This window comes from Caenorhabditis remanei, chromosome V, assembly GCF_010183535.1.
Source record: "Caenorhabditis remanei strain PX506 chromosome V, whole genome shotgun sequence".
Lineage (NCBI taxonomy): Eukaryota > Metazoa > Nematoda > Chromadorea > Rhabditida > Rhabditidae > Caenorhabditis > Caenorhabditis remanei.
In genome coordinates, this window is record NC_071332.1 from 8,218,568 (window position 1) to 8,243,563 (window position 24,996).

At 36.8% G+C, this 24,996-nt stretch overlaps 10 protein-coding genes across 10 annotated transcripts; 7 read left to right on the plus strand and 3 right to left on the minus strand.

Moving 5' to 3' along the window:
• Window positions 1-817: 817 nt before the first annotated feature.
• Window positions 818-1,968, plus strand: GCK72_018126 (uncharacterized protein; the record flags this gene model as incomplete). Its single annotated transcript, XM_003113920.2, has 4 exons — window positions 818-1,006; window positions 1,066-1,320; window positions 1,376-1,594; window positions 1,639-1,968. The coding sequence occupies 4 exons, from the start codon at window positions 818-820 to the stop codon at window positions 1,966-1,968; spliced, it is 993 nt and encodes a 330-aa protein (XP_003113968.2).
• Window positions 1,969-3,354: 1,386 nt separating this feature from the next.
• On the plus strand, window positions 3,355-6,287 carry GCK72_018127 (uncharacterized protein; the record flags this gene model as incomplete). Its single annotated transcript, XM_053732405.1, has 13 exons — window positions 3,355-3,495; window positions 3,542-3,779; window positions 3,823-3,933; window positions 3,986-4,143; window positions 4,352-4,909; window positions 4,955-5,146; window positions 5,194-5,289; window positions 5,338-5,444; window positions 5,491-5,628; window positions 5,676-5,799; window positions 5,844-5,954; window positions 6,000-6,166; window positions 6,212-6,287. The coding sequence occupies 13 exons, from the start codon at window positions 3,355-3,357 to the stop codon at window positions 6,285-6,287; spliced, it is 2,217 nt and encodes a 738-aa protein (XP_053581318.1).
• Window positions 6,288-7,167: 880 nt separating this feature from the next.
• Window positions 7,168-10,083, plus strand: GCK72_018128 (uncharacterized protein; the record flags this gene model as incomplete). The annotated part of the gene is made up of 13 exons (XM_053732406.1): window positions 7,168-7,278; window positions 7,327-7,408; window positions 7,698-7,969; window positions 8,022-8,189; window positions 8,239-8,400; window positions 8,449-8,531; window positions 8,579-9,014; window positions 9,070-9,176; window positions 9,221-9,358; window positions 9,402-9,540; window positions 9,633-9,795; window positions 9,848-9,959; window positions 10,005-10,083. 13 exons carry the CDS (start codon window positions 7,168-7,170, stop codon window positions 10,081-10,083), a joined length of 2,052 nt encoding a protein of 683 aa, XP_053581319.1.
• A 3,275-nt stretch (window positions 10,084-13,358) lies between these two features.
• On the minus strand, window positions 13,359-14,130 carry GCK72_018129 (uncharacterized protein; the record flags this gene model as incomplete). Its single annotated transcript, XM_053732407.1, has 4 exons — window positions 13,359-13,423; window positions 13,466-13,647; window positions 13,826-13,984; window positions 14,066-14,130. 4 exons carry the CDS (start codon window positions 14,128-14,130, stop codon window positions 13,359-13,361), a joined length of 471 nt encoding a protein of 156 aa, XP_053581320.1.
• GCK72_018130 (uncharacterized protein) lies at window positions 13,377-14,530 on the plus strand (the record flags this gene model as incomplete). Its single annotated transcript, XM_003114238.2, has 3 exons — window positions 13,377-13,658; window positions 13,715-14,263; window positions 14,312-14,530. The coding sequence occupies 3 exons, from the start codon at window positions 13,377-13,379 to the stop codon at window positions 14,528-14,530; spliced, it is 1,050 nt and encodes a 349-aa protein (XP_003114286.2).
• A 1,590-nt stretch (window positions 14,531-16,120) lies between these two features.
• On the minus strand, window positions 16,121-17,277 carry GCK72_018131 (uncharacterized protein; the record flags this gene model as incomplete). The annotated part of the gene is made up of 3 exons (XM_053732408.1): window positions 16,121-16,339; window positions 16,387-16,935; window positions 16,999-17,277. 3 exons carry the CDS (start codon window positions 17,275-17,277, stop codon window positions 16,121-16,123), a joined length of 1,047 nt encoding a protein of 348 aa, XP_053581321.1.
• A 1,322-nt stretch (window positions 17,278-18,599) lies between these two features.
• On the plus strand, window positions 18,600-19,264 carry GCK72_018132 (uncharacterized protein; the record flags this gene model as incomplete). The annotated part of the gene is made up of 4 exons (XM_053732409.1): window positions 18,600-18,683; window positions 18,886-19,010; window positions 19,061-19,135; window positions 19,180-19,264. 4 exons carry the CDS (start codon window positions 18,600-18,602, stop codon window positions 19,262-19,264), a joined length of 369 nt encoding a protein of 122 aa, XP_053581322.1.
• A 502-nt stretch (window positions 19,265-19,766) lies between these two features.
• On the plus strand, window positions 19,767-20,053 carry GCK72_018133 (uncharacterized protein; the record flags this gene model as incomplete). Its single annotated transcript, XM_003114235.2, has 2 exons — window positions 19,767-19,838; window positions 19,886-20,053. The coding sequence occupies 2 exons, from the start codon at window positions 19,767-19,769 to the stop codon at window positions 20,051-20,053; spliced, it is 240 nt and encodes a 79-aa protein (XP_003114283.2).
• Window positions 20,054-20,628: 575 nt separating this feature from the next.
• GCK72_018134 (uncharacterized protein) lies at window positions 20,629-21,019 on the plus strand (the record flags this gene model as incomplete). Its single annotated transcript, XM_053732410.1, has 3 exons — window positions 20,629-20,702; window positions 20,752-20,826; window positions 20,875-21,019. The coding sequence occupies 3 exons, from the start codon at window positions 20,629-20,631 to the stop codon at window positions 21,017-21,019; spliced, it is 294 nt and encodes a 97-aa protein (XP_053581323.1).
• Window positions 21,020-24,253: 3,234 nt separating this feature from the next.
• On the minus strand, window positions 24,254-24,702 carry GCK72_018135 (uncharacterized protein; the record flags this gene model as incomplete). Its single annotated transcript, XM_053732411.1, has 2 exons — window positions 24,254-24,504; window positions 24,561-24,702. 2 exons carry the CDS (start codon window positions 24,700-24,702, stop codon window positions 24,254-24,256), a joined length of 393 nt encoding a protein of 130 aa, XP_053581324.1.
• Window positions 24,703-24,996: the final 294 nt, after the last annotated feature.

A 24,996-nucleotide genomic window follows, 5' to 3' on the forward strand; every position in this document is an offset into this window, starting at 1 on the left:
GAAACGACCGCTTCGGTTTTCTATTTTTGAGTGAAAAGAACAGAATCAGATGAGCATTTGGAAAGCAGAGAGAGAGGGAGAAGAAAGTGTGTCGGGTCGTTCCTGGCACCAATGGGTACGAATAGAAGAAGAAGGAGAAAAAAGGGAGAAGCTGTGGGATGAGCGAAAGAAATAGAAGTCGTTGTTGACGAGGTGTCACATTTAAATGTCTGCAAGTATTGTTTTTATCAAATGAATTCTAATTCTTTACAATTAGATGAGATGACCTGTTTAGATTTCTTATTGAATAATTAAGATTCAAAGACCTAATTGCGGAAAAGTTATATTGTGAAAACAACAGTTCTAGTCAATGGTTCTTTTATCTAGAATCATTGTCTGATGTCTGGATTGCAAAAAGAAAAAAAAACTGACTTATTCTAAAGTGCAACTCTAATTATTTAAGAAGCTGAATAGTTCGACAAATTCTATCAAAATAGAAAGCTATCAGAAAAAGTAATATGACAACATACGTATAGTTCAATTTCGTGAAGTTGAACATCATTTCCTTGGTACATTTTTAAATTGCAAACGGGAATTTAAGTCAGTTCTGGAAAAGTATAAATCAACTAACTTCCTCATACCACAGAGATGTTTTGTAAATCATTCCTCCTCTCCCCGTATTTTGTCACCACTACTTGACGCAATGAAACCACAACGAACGAATACAATGATTGTTGGATGAATCAGTGAAAGCTACAAAATGAAGAAATTCGAATATAAAAACTATATGTTTTTCCTGTTCAGATTAATCATTCAATCTTACTGATTCTCTCCGATAATGTTCATCAATTATCCACATTACCTGATTCCAAAACTGTGTGGAGCAATGTCTTTCTTATTCAATCCAATGTTTATTTATCTTCTACTGAGTGACAAGAAACTGCACCTTGGAAGTTATCGGCATCTTCTTGTCAGTTTTTCGATTTTCAATATGCTCAGCTCATTTTACGATTGGCTTGTTCCTATGGTAAGCGGGTTATATTCCTATTCTGAAACGTAGAGTCTTCATCCATTACAAATTTCCAGGGAGTTCATGATCATCGTTATGCTTTCGTAATATTTGTATCCGAGGGAATTTTCTCTAATTTCTCCCAACTTGGCCAACTAGCTCTCTCTATTAGATGCGGATTCATAACAGTCACTTATGCAATCCTTCATGTTCATTTCATTTATCGATATCTCGTGCTGAACAGATCAATGTTGATTCAGAAATACTTCATGCCATACGGTTTGATTCTAACTTTTGTGTATTGTTTTTTGCATATGATGCTATGGACAGCGGTGAGTCTCCCAGTAAAACAAGTACCCGAATCATTCGCAATTCCCGTTTTTTCAGGTTTGCGAGTTCTTCTTTTATGGAGATTTGGAGAGAAAAACATATATTTATGATTCATTTAAAAAACTGTATAATTTAAAATCATTTGATTTCAACATGGTGATTGCACTTTATTGGGAAGGGAGTAATGAAGCAGTTATAAGATCTTGGATTGGTGTAGTTGTTGTGTCAGTCAGCTCAACTTACTCAATGGGACTTTTCTTTGTTCTTGGACACAAGGTGAACACCAAATGAATGTTCCTTCATAATTAACTAAGTTTCAGATAATGAAAAATCTGAAAGCTCATGTGAACATCAGTGTAAAGACCCTTCGACTCCAACAACAACTCTTCAAAGCTCTCACAGTGCAGACTCTCATTCCGATATGTGTCAGTTTGATGCCATGTATGGCTGTCTGGTTTGGTCCAGTCTTTCTTCTGGACTTCCGTGCAATATATTTGGCTGCAACAATCGCTGCATCTGTCTTCCCATGCATTGACCCAGTTGCAATTATAATTTTTCTTCCGTGTCTTCGGAAGAGATTATATTTGACCAATCCTTCAGGAATATCATCCACCACAGCTCCTCCGAACTCGTCGTTTAAGATTACTTAGAAGTGAATTTTCATTAGTGAAATGAACAATTCTATAGCTTTTTAGTGATCTACTCTTTGACACCTTCAATGATCACATGTCAAACAACATTCAAATCATGCCAAAAACAAATAACGTCATTTAGAGAGTAGTGGCAAACTGTTACAATCAGATCAAACCTTCTCGTGTTCAACGTTTCTCACTTTGAAATTCTTCTTTTTTTTTAATTGTTGTGTATAAAAGCAATGTTATGGTATTCTTATAAATATCATGTCTTGATTCTTCGTTTCCTTTTCTTTCATTCAATTTGACACGTACCCATCTCCTATTTTTAACTTCTTCCGTGTCATCTGAATCTCATTTCGGAATGTGACCTGATTTATTTTCTCTCTTTTCAATCAGACGTTTCGACGTCAAACTAATGGGGTTATTCAGGTCATGTAAAAATGTATTTTAATACATTTTTTCCTTATTCACGACCGGTGAAAAATGTATTTTAATACATATTTTTCTCCCATTTTTCTACATTTCTCCTCAATTTTTTGACAGTTTTTCTACATACGCATGTCGAAAAATGCAAAAAAGGGGAAAAACGCTGTTAGACCAACGGTAAACTGAGATTTGTAAAAAATAGTTTCTCGACTCTCGTGAATAAGAAAAAAATGTATTAAAATACATTTTTACATGACCTGAATAACCCCATAATGTTGATTCATCCATTGAATTTATTCGACTGAAAAAAGAAAAAAAAGTGAAAAAAGAGAACCCACATGGTTGATATAATTCAGAATTTAACAAAGCATACTTGCTGATTTAAAATTGATGCTTCACAAGTTGTTTATTTAGAGATTATCCTCCAAAATCTCATGGGAATACAACTTTTCGGGATCAAGAGATTTTACGTAAGAATAGTCAGAGTTCGAAGGTTTTCTCTGACGTTATTGCTGGAAAAAGAAGACAATAAAAGCCTAATTTTGTGTCTCTTCGTGTTCCACACTATTCCTAACTGACACCGTTTTTACAGACTCTCGAAGATTTGCATATTTTGTTCTGTGTTTTTATGATCTCCCAAAATCACGCTTTATGCAAATTTTATGACAAGAAACGTTTTTCCCCTTTTATTCAAGAACTTTTATTCCCTTCTCTTTTTCTTTTTTCGATTAAACTTCTGAAAAGAGCAGTTTTAGACCGTTCAAAAATGTAGTTTTACTTTTTGACGGGCGGTGCAGAGCTTATCACGGACCGCCCATATTACCATACAGTTTTTTTTCTAGTTGGAAATTGTTTGAATATAAAGCCGAAGGCGTTCAGTTACAGTCACTACAAGTTTTCAGTGCAATTATTCTTGTTTTAAAACTTTAGTACGAGTTCAAAAGTTTGAACGTTTAGTTTGTTTCAGAATTCGGAATGGATCCGCCTCCGGGAAGAGTAGGCAGAACTAGACATCTATCAATAGCTGAAGAAGAATCTGAAAACTATCTGGATAACTTCTACAATCAAAGAGAAAAACGGCGTGTTAGTTTCGTGCAACGTGGTGCTATGAATCAGGTATAATTCTCCATGTTCCTGCCCGATTACCGAAATACACTTCCAGGTAGAATTTGATGAAAAATTCGATTATAGCAAGCCACATCAGGAGAATGAAGTGAAGAGACAAGCGAAGAAGTTTGCTGGAAGATTCTGTATTCCATTTTCTTCCTGTTTCGCATTCAAATTATTCATTTTTGATTTGATTCCAATTTTGAAGTGGCTTCCAGAATATAATTGGAAAAGTGATTTGACTAAAGATTTCATCGGAGGAATCACAGTTGGAGTGATGCAAATTCCACAAGGTTGGTTTCAGATGAGTTACAGTTTATCATCTCTGAATTTCAGGAATTGCCTATGCTCTTCTCGCAAGACAACCAGCTATCAATGGACTCTATGCATCACTTTTCCCACCTCTGATATACATGTTTTTTGGAACTTCCAGGCATTCAAGTCTCGGTAAACTTCTTTTTGGCAGGATGTTGATTCGAAAAACAGGAAATTTATTCAGGAACTTTCGCTGTCGTTTCCCTCATGACTGGTATGTCCGTTGAGAAGTTAACTAAACCGCCGGAAGAGGATGCCGCTTGGAATTCAACGGATATCACCGACTACCCAACACCGACAGAAGTATCATGTGCAATTGCATTCACAATGGGATTGATATTTGTGAGTTCAAAACTATTCAGAAAAATGCGAGGGGCACTAGAATGTAGTGACGATCATTTTTGATGACGTGTGTAGAAAAATTCCGGAGTTCGACGTTCGTAAGCTCTCGATAAACCCCTCTAATCTGTGTTCATGGCGATTAATTCGAAATGCTTTTACATACATTCTAACAAATTTACATAACCATCTGAAATTGAACTCGTTCCAGCTCATAACGGGTATTCTTCGATTACAAATCTTGACAACGTATCTTTCGGATCAACTTATTGCTGGATTCACGGTTGGAGCAGCTATTCACGTTCTAGTTTCTCAACTGAAGACCATCTTTGGAATCCGTGGATTGAAGCGATACAGTGGAGTTGGATATCTATTCCGACAATTATACGACTTAGTCTTGGCGATTGGTCAAGTGAACTATGTCAGTCTCGGAATTTCTGCTACCTCAATAATCATCTTGATTTGCGGAAAGTTCCTGAACCCAATATTTATGAGAAAGATAAAACACAACATCCCGATTCCATTTGAACTTCTCGTTGTCATTCTGTCAACTATTTTCGTTTATGTAACTGGAGTTAACACCACGAACGCTGTTCAAGTTGTCAACGAAATTCCATCTGGAATCCCGGAAGTTTCACTTCCTCGATTTTCTTTAATCCCTCAAGTATTTGCCGATGCTGGCGGTATTGCTTTCGTCAGTGCTGCCATGTGGCTATCTTTCAGTAAAACACTTGCGAAGAGTGAGGAATATCAATTGGATTCAGGACAGGTCTCATTTATAATTTAATCTGTTTACTCATTATTTTCATTTCAGGAATTCTTTGCCCTCGCCGTGTCAAGTATGGGTTCTAGTTTTATTCCAACTGTTCCAATTTCATGTTCTCTGAGTAGAACTATGGTTGCTTACAATGCTGGAGTCACTACACAATTATCAATTTTATTCTCATCGACTCTTGTCTTTTTGGTTGTTTTCTTCCTGGGTAGTTTATTGGAAACTTTACCAATGGTAAGTTGTATTAATTTGTTTTAAAATTATTAGCAATACTCATTCAGGCTGCCTTATCTGCAATTATTTGCGTTGCATTGTGGGGAATGTTGGAAAAGTTCAAAACCCTTCCAGAACTTTATAGAAACTCAAAAATAGATTTGGTATGCTCAACATAGGTGTTTCGACTTTCATACTTTTTATACTTTCAGGCAATTTGGATTTTTACATTTGTTGCTACAATCATATTAGATGTAACACTGGGATTGATTGTTTCCGTCGGCTTCGCTCTGCTTACAACAATATTTCGAGAACAATTGTAGGTTTATAGTGAACTTTTTAGTTTTGAATTTATCAGCTTTCAGTCCGAAATGGCATATTCTGGCAATGGTGAAGGGAACTTATGACTTCCGTGATTGTGAAAGATATGGACAAGCAGTGTACTTCAAAGGAATTTGTGTATTCCGATTCGATTCACCGTTACTGTATTATAATGTTGAACGGTAAGAAATGCTCATGAAAGTGTCTAAAATAAAACGAAGTTTTTCAGATTCAAAAGTTCGGCTCACAAAGCATATCTGGATTGGCAGAAATCTCATGAATTTTATGTGCTCTCAGAGGAAAGAAATACAATTTGGCAATCAAGAATTGATGAAATAGATGAGGACAACTTGGTAACTTTTCAATCTGTAGATCTAAATTTTCAAATCTTGTTAAGACTCCCACGACTATGAACACCCAAGCGCCTGACATTATTTCCCGGCATTTCGTTATCGACTGTTCCGCATTTACTGTCATTGACTTGATGGGTGTTAATGCACTGAAAGAGGTACACATCTATTTGCTGGTCTTGTTTGAAAAATTGAGTTTTCAGGTTTTCTCTGACATGAGAAAACGACGTATTTTGGTGTATTTTGCAAATGCGAAAGCTCCCGTTCGTGAGATGTTCGCTAGATGCAACTTCTATAAAAAGGTGCCGAAAGAGAACTTTTATCCAACTATGCGTGACGCTACAAGTATTGCAAGACAGAGACAAATGGAGTGAGCTTATTTAGAAGACCTTATGTAAAATCTGTTGATTTTCAGACTAGGATTCAAGGACACTGAATACGTTCCGGATAAAGACAACATCGTCGACATTCTAAGTTCTCATCCATATTGAACGAGTTATTTATTTATTGATTATGCTCAGAAACACGAGTTAGATACTTGCTTTAATTATTCGAATTACAAATCTTGAAAACAAATTCAACAAATTTGCATTGTATCGGGATAAATGAAGCTTTTTATCTGTTATTTGTTTGAATCTCAAAATTAAACATCATTATACAAATTGGAGAGTTGAGAATTAAAAGCACAAAAGATCACGTTCGGGAACAGAAAGAAGGAACGTCAATCTATCACACTGGTGGCCATTTCCTTTCTATAATTCCCACCCTCACTCTCAAAATTTTCAGAGATTATACAAATGCACGTGTCACTTTTTATGTGCTGAAAAGTATTGCGATCTTCGTGAACTGTGATGTAACTCCTCCCATGTTTCAATACGGTCACGATATGCTCTCTCCTTCCAACGTACTATTTCACGATTTCTGATTTGCATAAGTCTGGAAAAGAGAATAAAAAGAGACCCGGAGTGGAGACGGACGTATTCTACTCTTTCTGTCTTCTGTTTCAGAGAGGGTTTCCACTTTTTGTGAAGGGATTTTTGATGGTGGCAGATGAGAGGGTGTACTGTAGGAGCTGTACGGGGAGAAAGAAAGAGCGTTGGTCTCATTAGAAATCATTGATACTTCAATTATTTCTTCTCAAAGTGACCTTGTTTCAGAGATGACAATTATCACCTTTTCAAACTTACATCAAACATCTGCGCTCACTGAGGTTGAGAATTTGATCAGTCTTATAAGTGCAAGAATTCTAGAATTACAGTATTCTAGGATACAGAGCAGGAGCTAGAGAAATTTACAAGATTCTGATCTTTTTGTATATCGCAAGACTTACTTTCATAACCTCATTCTTTCTTCTACTAGATTTTCTTTCAGATGGACGAACCAACGACCCCGACAACCCCCACAATGATCCGAGTAGAAGAAGAGGAGTATGATTTGTTGAGAAGTTTTTATGTCCGAAAAAGAAGAGCGCCAATGAATCAGGTGCGTATAGACAAACAGAAGATGCTTATCTATCTCGAGATGTTTTAGGTTGAATTCGACGAGAAATACGGTTACCAAAAAAGGCAGAAAGGAGGTGGAAAGTTCAAAAAGCGGTCGACGAAAGTGGCGAGTAGGTTGGTTATTTTGAAGTTACTACTAATGAAATTACGATGATCGTGTTCTTAAAACTGAAGAATATTCTGAAAAGAGAAGTTGACAGATACTATGAACCATTCACTTCTATCTCCAACTTCAAATCATTCATATTCAATCTATTCCCTATTCTTGAATGGTTGCCAAATTATGATTGGAAGGGAGATCTGACAGCAGATGTTGTTGGTGGGATTACTGTGGGAGTTTTGCAGATTCCTCAAGGCAAGTATTCATTTTTCGAAAATATATTTTTGAATAGTTTTCAGGAATCGCCTATGCCATCTTGTCTCGTCAAGAACCAATCGTTGGACTATACACTTCAATATTTCCAGTTTTCATATACATTTTCTTTGGAACATCCCGACATGCAAGTCTTGGAACATTCGCAGTAGTTGCTTTGATGACTGGATTAGCAGTGGAAAGAGAAGCATTTATTCCAACTGATAATCTGAACTCAACTCTCCTTCCTGGAGATGAAACACTTCCATCGCCTATCGAAGTTTCGTGCGCATTGGTTTTAGGAGTAGGATTGGTCCAGGTCAGACAACTAACTTTTCTATAAAGAATCATAATTTCCCTTCCATTTTCAGTTTTTGATGGGAGTGTTCCGTTTGCAATTTCTTACAACTTATCTCTCGGATCAACTGATAGCTGGTTTCACAACAGGATCTGCTGTTCATGTTCTTGTTTCTCAATTCAAGGAACTTTTCGGAATGAGAGGATTAGTGAAACACAGTGGACCTGGCTATCTCGTTAGAGTAATAAAATGATTGCTTCATTAACATGTAACAGTTTTTTTTGTTTCAGAATGTTTTTGACATAGTGATGAACATGCCAAACGCCAATTGGATGTGTTGTGCTATCTCTTTTGCAACAATTGTACTTCTTCACTGTGGAAAGGAATACATTAATCCTGTGGTGAAGAAAAAACTGACTCCCAAATTTTCAGTGCCATGGGAGTTAGTTGCGGTGGGTTGGAATTCTTCAGAGCTGGAAACTGTTTTTTTCATATTTCAGGTAATTCTCACTACTATTTTCTGTGGAGTCATCAACGCAAATGAATTGTATAATGTGAAGATTGTAAACAAAATTCCGACTGGGTATGCATTATCTTTGTTTGTTTTCTTACGAACAAGTGTCATTTCAGCCTCCCAGAATTGTCTTTCCCCCAACCAAGCCTGATTCCTCGTGTGCTACCAGATGCTATAAGTATTGCAGTTGTTGTCGTGGCAGTTCATTTATCCCTTTCTAAAATGCTTGCTAAGAAATATCAATACGATTTGGATGCTGGTCAAGAACTCTATGCACTTTCATTCACTGCAATCGGAGGAAGCTTCTTCCCTACATTTCCGACATCAATCGGATTGGGAAGAACTATGGTTGGATTGGAATCTGGTGTAAAAACTCAAATGGCCACTTTATTCTCTTGTCTCTTCGTATTATCTGTCACTTTATATTTTGGACGATTTCTGGAGACACTGCCAATGTGTGTTCTATCTGCAATTATTGTCGTTGCGTTGAAGAGTATGTTATGGAAATTGAGAGATTTGCCAGAGCTTTGGAGACTTTCAAAAATTGATTGTGTGAGTTCTAAAGGTCAGAAAACCCGTACTCATCTGCAATAAGTTTAAATTTCAGTTCATTTGGATGGTCGCATTCTTCGCGACAGTACTTGTTGATGTCTCTGAGGGTCTCATCATTGCAATTTTCTTCGCACTATTCACAACTATTTTGAGAGAGCAATAGTGAGTTCGTTCAGCTATTATTACAGTACAAATCCAAATTACAGTCCGAAATGGCATCTTCTGGCTAACGTGAAAGACACCGACGAGTTCAGAGATACTCAACAATACCAAGAAGTAATATTTCACAAGGGAATTTGCATTTTCCGATTCGATGCTCCACTTTTGTTCCACAATGTGGAATGGTTAGTTTGCAATAAGTAATTCTGAAATACAGAGATGTTTCAGCTTCAAAAAATGTTTGGAAAAAGCATTCGAAGAGTGGAAGAAGTCTCCCGAATTCAATGTTGTTCATGAGGAAAAATCTAACAAGGATCGAAAATTCACTTTTGAGGGTATGCACAGAATGGCGCCAGTTATCGAACAGGTACTCAAGAGTCATCTCGAAACCTTTACTGATCATTCAAGGGAAACAATTATTATTTTGTTGCGAGGCCCATTTTCAACTTCTCATTTCAGCCCCTTCACCCGGGACTCCATCGTGATCCGATCCTCTCTCGCCATTTTGTTATTGACTGCTCTGGATTCACTTCTATTGATTTGATGGGTGTCAGTTCACTGAAAGAAGTATTTTCTGACCTCAGAAGGAAGGGAGTACAAGTTTACTTTGCCAGTACTAAAGGTGACAGTTAATTCAGAGAGATTCCCCACAAATTCAAAGAAGACATTTTCAGTTCCGGTTCGAGATATGTTTGAGAAGTGTGATTTCTTTGAATTTGTATCGAAAGAGAACTTTTATCCAACATTGAGAGATGCTACTGGAATTGCCAAATTACGACAGAATGAGTGAGTACCCACGTAATCGAAAAGTTCCAAAGAACGTGATTCCAGATTTGGTTTCATCGACACCACAAGAATTCCCGAATTCGATGAGATGTCAAATGTCACAACTAACTTACCAAACCACTGAGAACGAACAAATAATTTTATGAAAAGAATAAAAAATGTTAACTTTTGGTCGATTCCCTTGTTATCTTCTTGTTCTTCTTACTACCAATCGAATGGGTGTTGCAATGAGTGTGTGTACGTGAGTAGTCAGAAGAATTGAAAATAGAAACAGATAGAAAATAATTGGAATCAACAACAATTGCAGAGAAAATGCATCTGTGGTGCAGGAATCAACACTTTTTGATCTGGGATCAAGCCACGGAAATGACAGAGGTTTCACTAATCGACACAAACAACATTTCAATCAGAACATTGCGACACAAGCAAAAGACGTTAGGTGTTGTATTTTGAAAATCCTAGTTGAGGCGTTTTCTCTTCAAAAAAGACTCCATTTCCAGGAAGCTTCTTAGTGAGATTCTGTTTGGAATTTTTGAAACTTTGTAAAAATTTGAACAGTTCTAAACCAAGTGAGCTATCCCATCTCGTTCAGCGCGAGCATGTTGGGAATTTTGAGATACCAAAATTGAAGTGATTCATCCTCCAAAATAACAGAACCAAAAGCCAATTTCCGAGGTCACACCGAACGTTCTCTGACTTTTACCGCCAACTGTTTGTGTCCTGTCCATCCTCTTTCCTCTTGTATCTTCTCTCCTCTCAAACATTTTTGAAACTCAATGTGCTCACCACCTGGAAACCACGCGATTATAGAGTAGCAAACAACGTACAGAATTGGAGAGAAAAAGAAGAAACGAGATCAAGGTACTGGCACAACAGATATGAAAATTGTGACCTTGGGTGTATTTGCTCCGTGAGAAATGTAGAAAAAATTGAGAGAGATGGGAGCTGGAGACGACAGATAACAGAGCATGAGCATTGAACACTTCTGGATAGAAAGTATAATTCTGATGGATGTTATGTCTAATTGTAAATTAAGTAAAGACACAGATTCGATATCGAGGCTGTTTTCAGAAAAACAGTAAGCCGTTTTATTAGAAAAAAACAAAATGTAACAAAAGAATACTCCTCCTGATTTGTTTCCTATTATTCCAATTTCAATGTGAAATCCAGGTTTAAATTTTCAGTAAAACTTTCAAGAACTCAAACCAAAACTTCTCAGAACATGGGCAATCTAACTTTTTACAAATTATAGTACCGGCCAAAATGATATCTTTTTTTTGTTCAGTTAAAACTGTCCAACTTTGAGAACGTGTCATAGTAAAACAATTTTTCCCACAAAGTAAGTTTTTTATGGATCGAAGCAAAAATATGATATATTTTTGGCCGGTACTGTATTTCTGGATACTTGATATATTCCTGAACTCGACGTTTATAAAGATGGTCTTCTTCACGTTACCAACTAAGATTCCGCCTATCTATGTTTATAATTGCAGTTATTTCATTTATACTTTCCCTCACAATTCAGTGATTCATGAAGTTCGGCCTTTCCGTCAGTAGGACTTCTTCAAACTATCAGTACATTGGTACTATTCTTCAAAACATGTCTGAAAAACAATTTGATCCATCATATCAATTTCAGCCGTGACATCTGTCAGAATCGACTTTCAGACTGTTCTTCTATCAATTCGTTTTTAATTTCTCCTCAATTAAATGTGTAACTTATTAAACTCCTCCCTTCTCTTATCAGTACTCATTTTCCGAAACAAACACCATCAAAGTACGTTCATTGAAACACGTGTGCCCTCACTTTTCTTTTTCAAGAAAAAACAAAAGAGATAGGAGATCCGAGAAGCGACCAAACACGTGGTCTCGTCAATCTTCTCAAACGACCACACTGCTTTCTCACGAAAAAAGATGATAGGGGACGAAAAAGAAATAATTGACATGAAGACCATTGAACAGTTCCAGATGATAGATATCAAGTTGTGACGATGTTGTTTCAGATAGCAAACCTAATTTAAAACTTTATTTTTGGAGCAAATACTTGATTTATGGAGCATCGGGAATGAACTTTAAAATGAATCAATGTTATTCTAGATAGCCGCTTTGAACCATCAAGCAATCTGGGAAGAAATCGAAGTTACTTTTTTATAAAACAGTTATTATCTTTTTGATGATTAGAACAATATACAGTAGCGAGCACAAGTGAGTACACTTTTATGTTTTCATGTGTAACTCTACTGAATCATGTCCTTTTTTTGACAGGTAGCCGAAATATTCAGCAATAAGAAAATTAGTTTTTTGAAAAAGTTCCATTTTTTTTAATCGATAATCAGTTTTTTCTGATCTGGATCTGAAAATTCAAAAAAAAAGGTTGTCGACAAAATTAGAAATGGAACTTTTTCAAAATACTTATCTTCTTATTGCTGAATGTTTCGGCTATCTGCCAAAAAAGTTTATGCAAAACGGATAAGATTAAGTAAAAGTTACACATGAAAGTATAAAAGTGAACTCACTTATGCTCACTGCAGTAATGGTAACAGTTCTCAACGTATTACATCTCTTCCATAGCGTTTGATTTTTGTAGAAGCCAAGAATTCTTACACTATCTAACATCTCAGTAGATCATGGAGTACTTGACAAGAAATGTTCTGAACATAAATCGACAACAACTGCAATTACAGACTATTGATTCTCCGAAATCGGGATTTTCTCATAAAATGTTGCAACTAGTAACTTCAAGATGAGAGTTAATTAATTAACTTTATTAACTGAATAGATAAATCTTGCTACTCAGAAAAAAATAAACTGTTGGGTTTACATCCAATTCACACTGATCAAAAACGGAAAAATAAGCAAAAGTCAGAAAACATTTTGTAAGTTCTATTCTGGATTTAAACTCCAATAAAAACTTTTTGAACCCAATAATTCTCGTTACCAATAAAATTTGAGACCAAAAAGTGTTGACGACAGAGTTGGAAGTAGAAATATGCCTGATCATCAGAATGACAGAACCAAAGATCTTGACTCTCTCATTGATTCCTACACTTTATTTCACTATTCATCCGAATTACACTAATCAGGAACTCCTCCTCCACACCACGGCAACGTGTTTTCCACCTGGAGTCCAATGGGTTCAATCTTATATTCTTGACCAATCCACACGTGTTTGCCGCTGATACAAAGAGTTGATAAGAAAGAGATAGTGTGTTTTCAACAGAGGCCTCTTTACTGATCGTTCTTCGCGCCTTTACACAGTAAGCACGTGTTCAAATAGTGCACGCACCCGGGATTCTGCGGGGAAGCTCCGCCTTCCAACGTTGACAACACGTGTAGTATAAAAGAAGAGTCCCCGATCACTGAAACTCACAGCTTCTGATTCTCAAATCGGAAGCAGTTCTACATTTCCTTCTCAAGATGACCATTGAACTCCCAGCCACCCAACGTGCTCTCGTCTTCGATACCTGGAATGGACCACTAGAAGTGAGACAAGTTCCAGTTCCAACTCCAGCTGATGATGAGATCCTTGTCAAAATCGAATATTCTGGAATCTGCCACTCCGATCTTCACGTTTGGCTTGGAGACTTGAAAGGAATGAGTGTCTGCCCATTGGTTGGAGGACACGAAGGAGCTGGAAGTGTTGTTCAAGTTGGAAAGAATGTTACCGGATGGGAACTCGGAGACAAGGCTGGAGTCAAGGTAAGAATTTTATGCCTCCAATTTAGGAATTGAATTTTCAACTGATTCATTTTCAGCTCATGAACTTCAACTGCCTCAACTGTGAATTCTGTAAGAAGGGACATGAGCCACTCTGCCACCACATCCAAAACTACGGATTCGATCGCTCTGGAACCTTCCAAGAGTACCTCACTATCCGTGGAGTCGACGCTGCCAAGATCAATAAAGACACCAATCTCGCTGCCGCTGCTCCGATTCTCTGTGCTGGAGTTACCGTATACAAGGCACTCAAGGAATCAAATGTGAAGCCAGGACAGATTGTTGTGCTTACTGGAGCTGGAGGAGGTCTTGGATCTCTTGCTATTCAGTATGCTAATGCTATGGGAATGAGAGTTGTCGCAATGGATCACGCAAGCAAAGAAGCTCACTGCAAGAATCTTGGAGCCGAGTGGTTTGTCGATGCTTTCGACACTCCAGATATTGTGTCCCACATCACAAAACTCACTGAAGGAGGACCACATGGAGTTATCAACTTCGCCGTTGCCAGAAAGCCAATGGAGCAAGCTGTTGAATACGTCAGAAAGCGCGGAACAGTTGTCTTCGTTGGACTTCCAAAGGACTCAAAGGTAAGAGACTTCAAGTTTTTAAACTAATAATTATTTATCCGATTTCAGGTCACCTTCGATACCACTCCATTCATTTTCAACGCTATCACCATCAAAGGATCAATCGTCGGATCTCGTCTTGATGTCGACGAAGCAATGGAATTCGTGACTCGTGGAATCGTCAAGGTCCCATTGGAACTCGTCAGACTTGAGGACGTTCCGGCTGTCTACCAAAAGATGATTGACGGAAAGATCACTTCTCGAGCCGTTGTCGACTTCTCCTTGTAAAAATAAGAAAGCTTTATTTTCATTTGCACACCACTTCTTGCTCAATTGTAAATATCCACAGATTTTCACCCACCTACTACTTTTGCTTTTTAATACGCGGTTTATTATCTTGACCTACTAAAAGAGATTGAAATAAATGTACTATATAATGAAGATAGATAATATAACATAAACTTGGAAACCACTGTTTTTAGTCTCTGATCAAAGATTTTGATAAGGAATCAACTTGTCTGGACAACAAAGTGTAGGAGAGACAGTCAATTCTAAAGAGACCTAATTCTATCTTTTGCCTTCCGTACTTTTTCAATCTTCTGACTTCGAGTAGATTTGTTTTCACTGGTGGTATGGCTTGAACTAATCAGTTCTTGGTTCTTCCGATAAAATCGAGTTGAAAAACTTTTCAGATCAAACCAAAGCGGAGCAACTGTAACTGCTCCATCAATCCAATCAAAAACCATTGTTGAAAAAAATACACAACTTCTCAACGAAACTCACTGAAAAACGAAACATTTTGAGTTAATGAAGATAGATCTGCAAACTCATTTTCCTATCACATAGTTTTACAAGAGTTTGAAAACAAAAAAAAAAAGAGAAACGGCTAGTGGTACTGCCGCCATTCGGTCAGTGCAAAACGAAAAAGATAAAGTGAAAAAAAAGAAACTGAAACGTGAAAAATGATTTCACGTACTTTGGAAAAAAAACTAAACTTAGCTAATCTTCATAAATAAAAACGTGACCTTGACGTGAAATCTGATTTGTCCATTCCCGTCTACGTGGCAGTTTGTAGCGGTTCCAACTCATCAGCTTTGGATTTCTTTAGTCCACTTCGACCAATTTTAGTTTTCAGTTATTCTTCTCCGATTTTCCGTCGGTTTTCTTTTGAATAGTGCTCGCCCTGATGTAAGTTTATATTTGCTCACTTTTTCTTTCCTTTTTTCCATACTCTTACTGGATTCGTCCATAGTTCCGATCTCGGGACTTTATTCCTTTACTCCATACTCTTACTGGTTTCGTCCATAGTTCCGATCTCGGGACTTTATTCCTTTACTCCATACTCTTACTGGATTCGTCCATAGTTCCGATCTCGGGACTTTATTCCTTTACTCCATACTCTTACTGGATTCGTCCATAGTTCCGATCTCGGGACTTTATTCCTTTACTCCATACTCTTACTGGATTCGTCCATAGTTCCGATCTCGGGACTTTATTCCTTTACTCCATACTCTTACTGGATTCGTCCATAGTTCCGATCTCGGGACTTTATTCCTTTATTCCATACTCTTACTGGATTCGTCCATAGTTCCGATCTCGGGACTTTATTCCTTTATTCCATACTCTCTCTGCTTTTAATTCTCTAACTTATTAAATTTCAATCTCGTTATTTTCATTCTCTTTTTATGTTATTTTTTCCTATTTTTTCCTATTTTTTCCAATAATACAATAAAGTATGTTTTTATAATTCAAATTCAGTTTCTCTGCATAAAAAGTTCTTACGATTTGCGGTCAATACAAAATTGAAACTAGTTGTTTTGAAAAAACATCGACTAGACAAGGAAATTAGTCAATTTGATAAGAGCATCGCTTCATTATTTACAAAGAAAAATCAACCACGACACGAGAATTTACTTGTCCTTCTTTCATCTTCTCGTAAACATTAGGAACGTCTTCTAGTTTGACGTACTCCAACGGGACCTTTACAGCTCCACGGGCTACGAAATCCATAGCTTCGTCAGTATCAAGACGAGATCCTATTACAGATCCTTTTATAGTTATAGCATTGAAAATAAGTGGAGTTGTATCAACTAGGATCTGAAATTTTCAGATTGTGTTAAGGTTGAGTGATTGACTGAATTCACCTTTGAATCTTTTGGAAGTCCAACTAAAACAACAGTTCCTCTTTTTCTGATATATTCCAGAGCTTGCTCCATTGGTTTTTTCGAAGCAGCAAAACTAACAACTCCGTGTGGCCCTCCATTTGTGATTTTTCTGATGTGATTGGCAATATCAGGAGTCTCGAATCCATCGACAAACCACTCGGCTCCCAGTTGCTCACAATGCTGTTTCTTGCTCGAGTGATCCACTGCAACTACTCTCATTCCCATTGCCCTGGCATATTGAATACCAAATGATCCAAGACCTCCACCTGCTCCAGTGATAACAACTATTTGGCCTGCTTTTACATTTGCTTCTTTCAGTGCTTTGTAAGCAGTTACTCCACCACAAAGTACTGGAGCAGCAGCTGCCAAACTCATCCCTTCTGGAATTCTGATAGTATCCACATCACGGATTGTAACATATTCTTGGAAGGTCCCGTGGCGATCGAAACCATAATTTTGAATTCGATCGCATAATGGCTCGTGTCCAGTTTTGCAATATTCACAGTTCAAACAATTGGCATTGACAAGCTATAAAGTAGTTCAAGACGTAGATATGACATAGAAGGAGACAATTGAATCAAATTGAAATACCTTTACACCCGCCATGTCTCCCAATTTCCAATCTTTGACTTTTGCTCCCATTTTCACAACTCTTCCAGCTCCTTCATGCCCTCCGATCAATGGATAAACTGTTGCATAGGCAAAGTCACCACACCAAGCATGGAGATCCGAATGACATATTCCAGAATATTCTAGTTTCACCAGAAGCTCATCATCTTCTGGTTCGGGGACAGTAAACTGGCGAACTTCGAGTGGTCCATTGTATTCGTCGAATATAAGAACACGATGGGAAGCGGGAATAGTAGACATCAGATACCGAGAAAGTAAAGATCAGTTTAAATGAATTTGAAAATCAGACAGGTTTTATAACCAGCGGGCACGTGGTGAGATGGAAAGGCGGAGAGATGATTGACAACTTTTGATTAGAAACGTTGATAAAATTGTTGTTCCGCCGTGTCTCTGATATCGTTCGTAGGTCACACTCTACCCAGATAAAACTACAAATGCAACTTGCGTAGTTACTGTTCCAATCCAAGAAAAAAACGAAGTCTAGTCTGTTGCTAGATGAAGTGCGCCAACTAATCTGAAACTTTTGCTCAGAGTTTGCTCGAAAAGTTCAACTAAATCATGTTTTGGAGTCACAAAACAACATGGAATCACAACTTCTTCTTGCTACCTGTTACAAATTATTGGTTTCTCAACTTCAACACTGAAACACTCCCGTTCTCGTAATTGAGTTTTCTCGAAACTCTCTCACAGAGACAACCTATAATCAGGGCGTTGTGATGTAGAAGAGGAGGTACTTTGAAAGAAAAGAGATTTCGAAGTTATATTTCACTATTCGATTACATCTTGTTTCCTCGTCTGATATTTATTTTTGGTCGTCAAGAAGATGAATGGGACGTATGCAAGGATTATAGTACAACCATTCGACTATCGAACATGGCCGAACTGTGTGGCGGCGTTGATGATGACTGTGGTATGAAATAGAACATAAACTTTCAGAAAATAGAGTCTACTCTTTTCAGAATTGCTTTCTCGGCATTTTTTTTCAATGCAGGGCTGATCCATATTGTTGCGAATGAGAGTCAGCAGAAAACATCTTTTAATATAATTTGTACAATAAGAGCATTAAACAATATTATTGTGTTCGTAACTGCATTTATTTTGGTTTATATTCCTAAATCACTTCTGTAAGTTTCAGATGCAGTTCTCAGGTTCCAAATAAAACTGGAACATGACTGAGCTCAACCTATTGCACCTTTATTGCACCCTTTTCAGAGGATTCAATCTTCTCCCTGCTAGCGTTGAATCTTTTCTGGTTTGTGTCAGTCTCAACTGTTATCTTTTTAATGAGTTCCAAAGTATCTATATATCTGTTAATCGTTTTATTGCCATTTATTTTTCAAATCATTACAACACACTTTGTGGAAACTGGGCTACTTATATTGTAAATTTCGCTATCTTTGCTCAAAGATTCGTTCATGTTTTATTGGAAACATTTGAGAGAATCAGTGAGTTCTCCAGCTGTCGTCTAGTTATGAAAATCTCTGATTTCAGCTGAGGAGAAATATATCAGTTTCTCTCCAGAATTACTTACTTTCACTTCTTTGGAAGTGTCTCCAGATGGAATGGTTTTGAAATTCTTTCTGATGTTTCTGGCAGCTTTGGCTGTGAATGTTGCTACTTTTGCCAGAATCACTCTCTTCTACTTGGTATGATTTTGGACTCCAGTTTTTTGTTGGTGTTTTGATTTATCAACATTTACACTTTGTGTTCTGAAGAAGAGAAAATAAGATTCTCAGAATTTGGTGCAACAAGAATGCAAACAGTAATTATAGTGATTCTAGATGTTTTGTTTTTTGAACTCTGAATGTTTTCTTGTTCTTTAAAAGTAACCATCAAATGATTTTTCAGAACTCTGAATATCGGAATGACAAAGAAAAGTGGGTGATGGTGCGGAAGAACATGAGATTGTTTGTCCAAACAATCCTCCAAGATGCACTGTTTTTCGTTGATAATCTTTTCACCTACCAAATGGGGTAATTCTGAAATTAGAAGTACAAGTTTGCAATAGTACAATATTTTTCAGACAACTCAGCAATCACAGATTTTGGTTTTTCATCTGTGCTACGTTCATCTGGCAATCTATTCATACCATGGATGGGTTGGTACTTTAGTTGCACTATAGAGAACAACTGACATTTTCAGATTCATTATGATAATGTTCAATGACAGAATGCATATTCTGAAAAAGTTCATGTTTGGAACAAGTGAAGTAACCAGCAGTGGTTAGAACGGAGCGATCTACTTTCGAAATGTCAAGCAGCGGTGAACATTTCAAAGTAACTCACAGAGAAATGATGAATGTTTTGTATACTCGAATAAACTGTATTTTTTAAAGTAAATAATTATGAAATCCTTTTCTGGATATCGCAGAATCTATTTCTCTCTTGTCAAGTAAACAAGAACTTCTCGTGCTCTTCTATAATTTCGACAAAAGTTATTGGATGCATCACCGATAAAAACCCTGGCACTCCAGTCATCTCCAACATGTTTTCCAATCCTCCAGATCTCTAAAAAAGTTGAAACTACAAACAACTTTCCGCTCACTGTTTTCACCTTGTTTGCTGGTCATATCGCTTCGAAATGCCAAAAGATCTGTTGCTTTCTCAGCATGTAATCACCCAGTATCCCATGGTTTTCAGTATTGAAACCTGAAATTAAAATAGTGTGATGTCAATAAAAAACATTTAGACAACCTTCTACTCATTCTATTTTACACGTTAGTTTGCAAAATGAATTCTTCGGAGTCTCCAGCCGACTTCAGATCGTGGCCGAACTCTGTGGCAGCATTCCTGATGACAGTTGTGAGTACTCGTAGAATTTCTCAGAATTTCTAGTGATTTGTTTCCAGGATGTTGTTTTTGGGATCTTTTTGAGTGGGGCAGTTGTCTACATTTACTTTAAAGACACCCAACAGAGAACATCTTTCAATTTTATATGTGCTGTTAGGGCTACAAATAATATTCTAGTTTTGGTTCTGGCGTTTGTTTTCGTCTACATACCAGGGTCTATACTGTAAATTTCAAATCAATTTCTCAGTGTTCTGACTTCAAACTCATTCAGAGGCTTCTCAATACTCCCTGTTTGGTTGGAATCATTTTTCATATGTGCCAGTCTCAACTTCTATATATTCAATGAGTTTCAAAGTAACTATATAGCTTTGAATCGACTCATCGCCATCTATTTGCCGATTTATTACAATAAGTTGTGCGGATATCATGCTACAATTTTCGTTAATTCCATTCTCTATGCCGATAGATTTCGAAATATTTTCTTTGAAACCTTGATGAGAACAAGTAAGATGATAGTGGAAAACGGGTGATCTGAAATTTGATATTTTTCTAGATTCATCCTCCTACATTACTTTTTCTTCGGACATCTTAATGTTCACACAAGTATCAACTTATAATGGAGGACTAGTCTATATGGGGGCAATTCTTTTTGGGATAGCTCTGGTGGCCAATCTATTCACATTCATTAAAATTACAATATTTTATTTGGTAGGTGACTACGAACTAACAGGAAATTGGAAGTTATTTTCAGAAATCTGAAAACCGGAATGATTCTGAAAATATCAGAAGTATCAAGAAAAATATGAAGTTATTCCTTCAAACTGTCCTCCAAGATGTTCTATTTTTTATCGATAACTTTTCCACATTTTTTGCCAGGTTTGGATGAAAAAGAAACTGATTGCATAATCTAGACACTAACTTTTAGTCAACTGATTGATCATCGCTTTTGGCAGTTCATTTGTTGCACTTTTGTCTGGCAAACTTTGCATGTTATTGATGGGTAATTGAACCACCTGAATACTTTAGTTTATGATAATATGTTTTTCAGATTTATCATGATTATGTTCAATGACCGATTCAGTGTCCTAAAAAGTGCTTTCTTCCCGTCTTCATCTGTTCCAGTCAGTTCTGTGATGGAAAGTAGTTCGTCAAGAACTCAGCCACGTCGACAAGTTATTGCAGCAGTCGCATGATAGTCCTTAAGGAATCTCATAATTTTTCTTACTTGTAACATTAAATCTCATATACTCTTCTGATAAATTAACAATAAACAGCTGGAATAACTTCTCTCAAAAATCACATTTGCAGTAGCAAATATTCTGAAAAATGGAAGAAAAAACAAGAAAAACGAACGATTTTCAGCATCAGAGCTGATTATTATGATCTGATAAGTCTCTATTAAATAAACCAAATGTTCACTTCCGGTCTCCTAGAAATCAGTCTGAAAGAATAAAAAAGCGTAGATCCGAAATGAAGACTTGTCCCTATTATTTCTTCGATGAGTCTAACTATAAAGACTCTCCCCCATCGTTATCTTGTGTTTATTATTACTATTTTTCGTGAGTCAAGCATTTTCTAAACCTGAGTATACCACTCCGTTTTCAGAAATTTTATCATCAACTTTTTGGAATTCGAACCATATATTGCTCTTTTCTCCTTATTGATAAACGGAATTCACTTGTTCATCTTGGTTCAGAAGCCTATGAGAAACTCATCAATCAACCTAATTATGGCCGTCACTTCGTTCACTGATATGATATCTCTAATATATATATATTTTTTTTTTTTAATAATAATATTTATTGATTGAAGGACCAAAGGCCGCTTATACATATCAAGGTAAAAATATATATACGAAGTAAAAATACGAAACATTAAAAGTTAAAATTGTTGAGAATCAGAAAATTGTCAAAGTTATATGATGCAATATGGGATTTGAAAACAATAGATGAGGGACGTTGGGGGAAAAAGTGAGAAGGGAGGGCATTCCAACAACGCAAAGTTCTGTTAATGAGAAATTGGGAACCTATTTTAGAGGAATTTGACAGAAGAGAGCGTATATGGAAATTATGCCGACGTAAATTAGATACATTAGAAAATTTTACAAAAGAAATGTTCGGAATAATTATTTCTTTGGAGACAAGGAGTTTATACATTAAAGAAAGATCTAATAATAGTCTGCGCCGCTCTGCTTAACACTAACATTCCGCTATGCTTAACACTAACATTTTTCATTGCTGAGTTTCCATTGGGTATCGTGAGATTCTGGAAATTATTTTATGACCCCGACGCAGTTGTCGTGTAAGTCAACATTCTCTGTTTTAGAACACTATTTCCAAACTTTCAGAAAATTTCTAAACTGTTTCTCATACATGTTCTCTCTGTTCCTGTCTGGATACACTTCAACTCACATGCTTATCTGTTTTCTTATGTCTTCCCAATATCGTCAAACATTCAAATCCACTTTTTTCTGTAGTTCCATTTCTAAAGCAAAGGTAATCTAAACTCAAACAATTATTTGTAGGAACCATCAGGTATTTTCAGAACAAGAAGATGAGCGTAATCAGTGTTTCACAAGCTATCAATTGAGATTGCTGAGTGTCGAATCTGAATCTGGGACTCAGTACCTTGAGAATATGACATATGAAAATACATACGAAATCATGCGACCTAATTGTATGTTATCCAGTCAGAAGCGGAAATATCCTATATCGCCAAAAATTGTCAAGTTGTGAAAGTGTCTAGTCTTGATTATATAGCAACTCCCAGTAAGAAATAACCAGAAAACAATCCGATTCTCCAAACAAGCGTTATAACGAATAAACGTTGATTAAATATTTCTTTCACGCGATGCTCGCCGTTTTATTAACAGACATGGACAAATGTCCATTCGTCTTTTTCAAAGAGTATGAAGCCTCTCCTGCTACAAATTTATGTAAGGGTCTTCCTCTCTCACGCATTTCTTCAATCACGAATAGTAATTTTTAAGGTAAATTCAGAAATGTTGTGATGAATATTATGGCATTTGCTCCTTATATTTCTCTCGTATGTCTTCTGATCAATCTATTTCATGTCATAGTTTTAACTCAAAAGTCAATGAGAAACTCTTCTATTAATTTGATATTGGCAGCGGTTGCAATTTCAGATATCTTTTTTCTTTCATTTCCGATTCAGTTAGAAGTCGTGGCAATTCAGGACAGTGATGGGGTAGAAAAAAAACGCCCCGGAGACCGCAAGAGGCACAATGATGATGATGAAAATGTTGAAAATTGTCTGCTCTTCGTCCTGGATGATTCTCTTTTATTTTTTTATTAGTGCTCTCTTAGAAGAGTCGACCGACGTTAGAAGGGTCTCCGCGACCGCCGAGATCACCGATTTGTGAACAAAACATATGATGGATGAATTGGTTGAGTGATGGATACAAATCAGAGAGAAAAGGTGTAAAAGTTATTTTAGCGTGACGGACATTTAGCTTTCCATTTTTCGAAATGACTTATCTTTCTTGATAAAATTCGTGGGAATTCAAATTCTTCAACTGGCTCGGAGAACTTCTTTCACTCATCATCAGTCATCAAAATCCATGGCCACGACAAACCCCGAACTCCTCCTTTTTGTCTTCTTCTTCTCCGAGACGAAAAAACAGAGAAGAAAAAGCTCCGGGTAAATGACAGGGTGTCTTGACGTCCCCGCACCTGGCAAATCGAGACGACGACCTCGAAGCGAAATGAGAAATCGGAGAGGGGAACTAAGGAAAAATCTCATTAGAAGTGCTCATCGAGGCAGAAAATCTGAACTAGGAACTACATGATTATAATTTTTGTTAAAATTCGATTAACAAAAGATCAATTCTATTTTTGATATCTATTATTTTATTAGGGTATATGGAATTGTCTCTCTGTTCCTGTCTGGATACACTTCAACTCACATGCTTATCTGTTTTCTTATGTCTTCCCAATATCGTCAAACATTCAAATCCACTTTTTTCTGTAGTTCCATTTCTAAAGCAAAGGTAATCTAAACTCAAACAATTATTTGTAGTGCCAATTATCAAATGAGATTGCTGAGTTTCGAATCTGAATCTGGGACTCGAAAGGAAAGGGATAAGAGCAACAGACAAATGAGGATCCGTGAGGAGTGGGATGTCTAAACTAAACAGTTTTGGGGAAAAACAAAAAGAGTTAAGAAAAAATAATATGTTGGAAACATTCAATAATTATTCCAAGTCGTCGGTGTCATCGATGAGCTCTTGAATTTGTGCTGGTGGTCCGTCTCTTTGAACTATTACTGATCATTATCCAGTTTCTAAAAAAAATTTGGGAAACTGTTCCAGAGTTTCTCATATATCTATATTACTGAATTGGTGATTTGACAAATGGAAAGGAAGCTTCTCCAATTATTTATGAGCTAAAAATCATATTGATTAAAAATTAAATGCTCACTTCACGGGCTGACGACAACTGTTGGACAACAGCGCGGTATTTTTCTTCCGACAGTGTTTGTTTGAAGATTGACAAAAAATGCTGGGATTCTCCGCAGAGCATGACCGCGTTGGCAATGTGAACGGCTCCCTCTTCAACATTTCCAGCAACCATTAACTGTTGCCCGAGTTGAACTTCCTGCACGAAGGATTGCTGCTTTTGAGATTCCATTCCTCCGGCTCCAGCTTGAGTGCGTCTCTCTGAAATAATAAACATTATAATTTAGTTCAAAAAAACCGAAAAGTTGTGCACTCACTTTGCCGAATCTTATCCTTGTACTCCAGAGCATTGATTCGCTTGTGATTGCAGTAGATGCAATATCCGAGGAATGCAGCACCGGCAACTCCGGCTGCTAAGACAACATTCGACTTGTTGAGTCCGAAAATTGTGTCGGTCATTATCTGAAAAAAGTATAATGAAACAATTTAATCAAGTTGGGAATATGAAAAAAAAAAGAGAATTTTTATGAACATACTATTTGCATCACAATTTAGGTAATTTTACGCGATTTTGAGATGAACAATGATATAAATAAGGTTTAATCAATGAACTTCAATTTTTAAATATATTTCCAGATGAAAATCTGAAATAAAAGCGAGGAAGAAGCAATTAACGCGTTATGGAGGAAAGTGGCCACCAGAGCTGTGCGGAAGTAAAATTTTCGAAAAAGGAAGTCGGAAGTAACTTTTTGA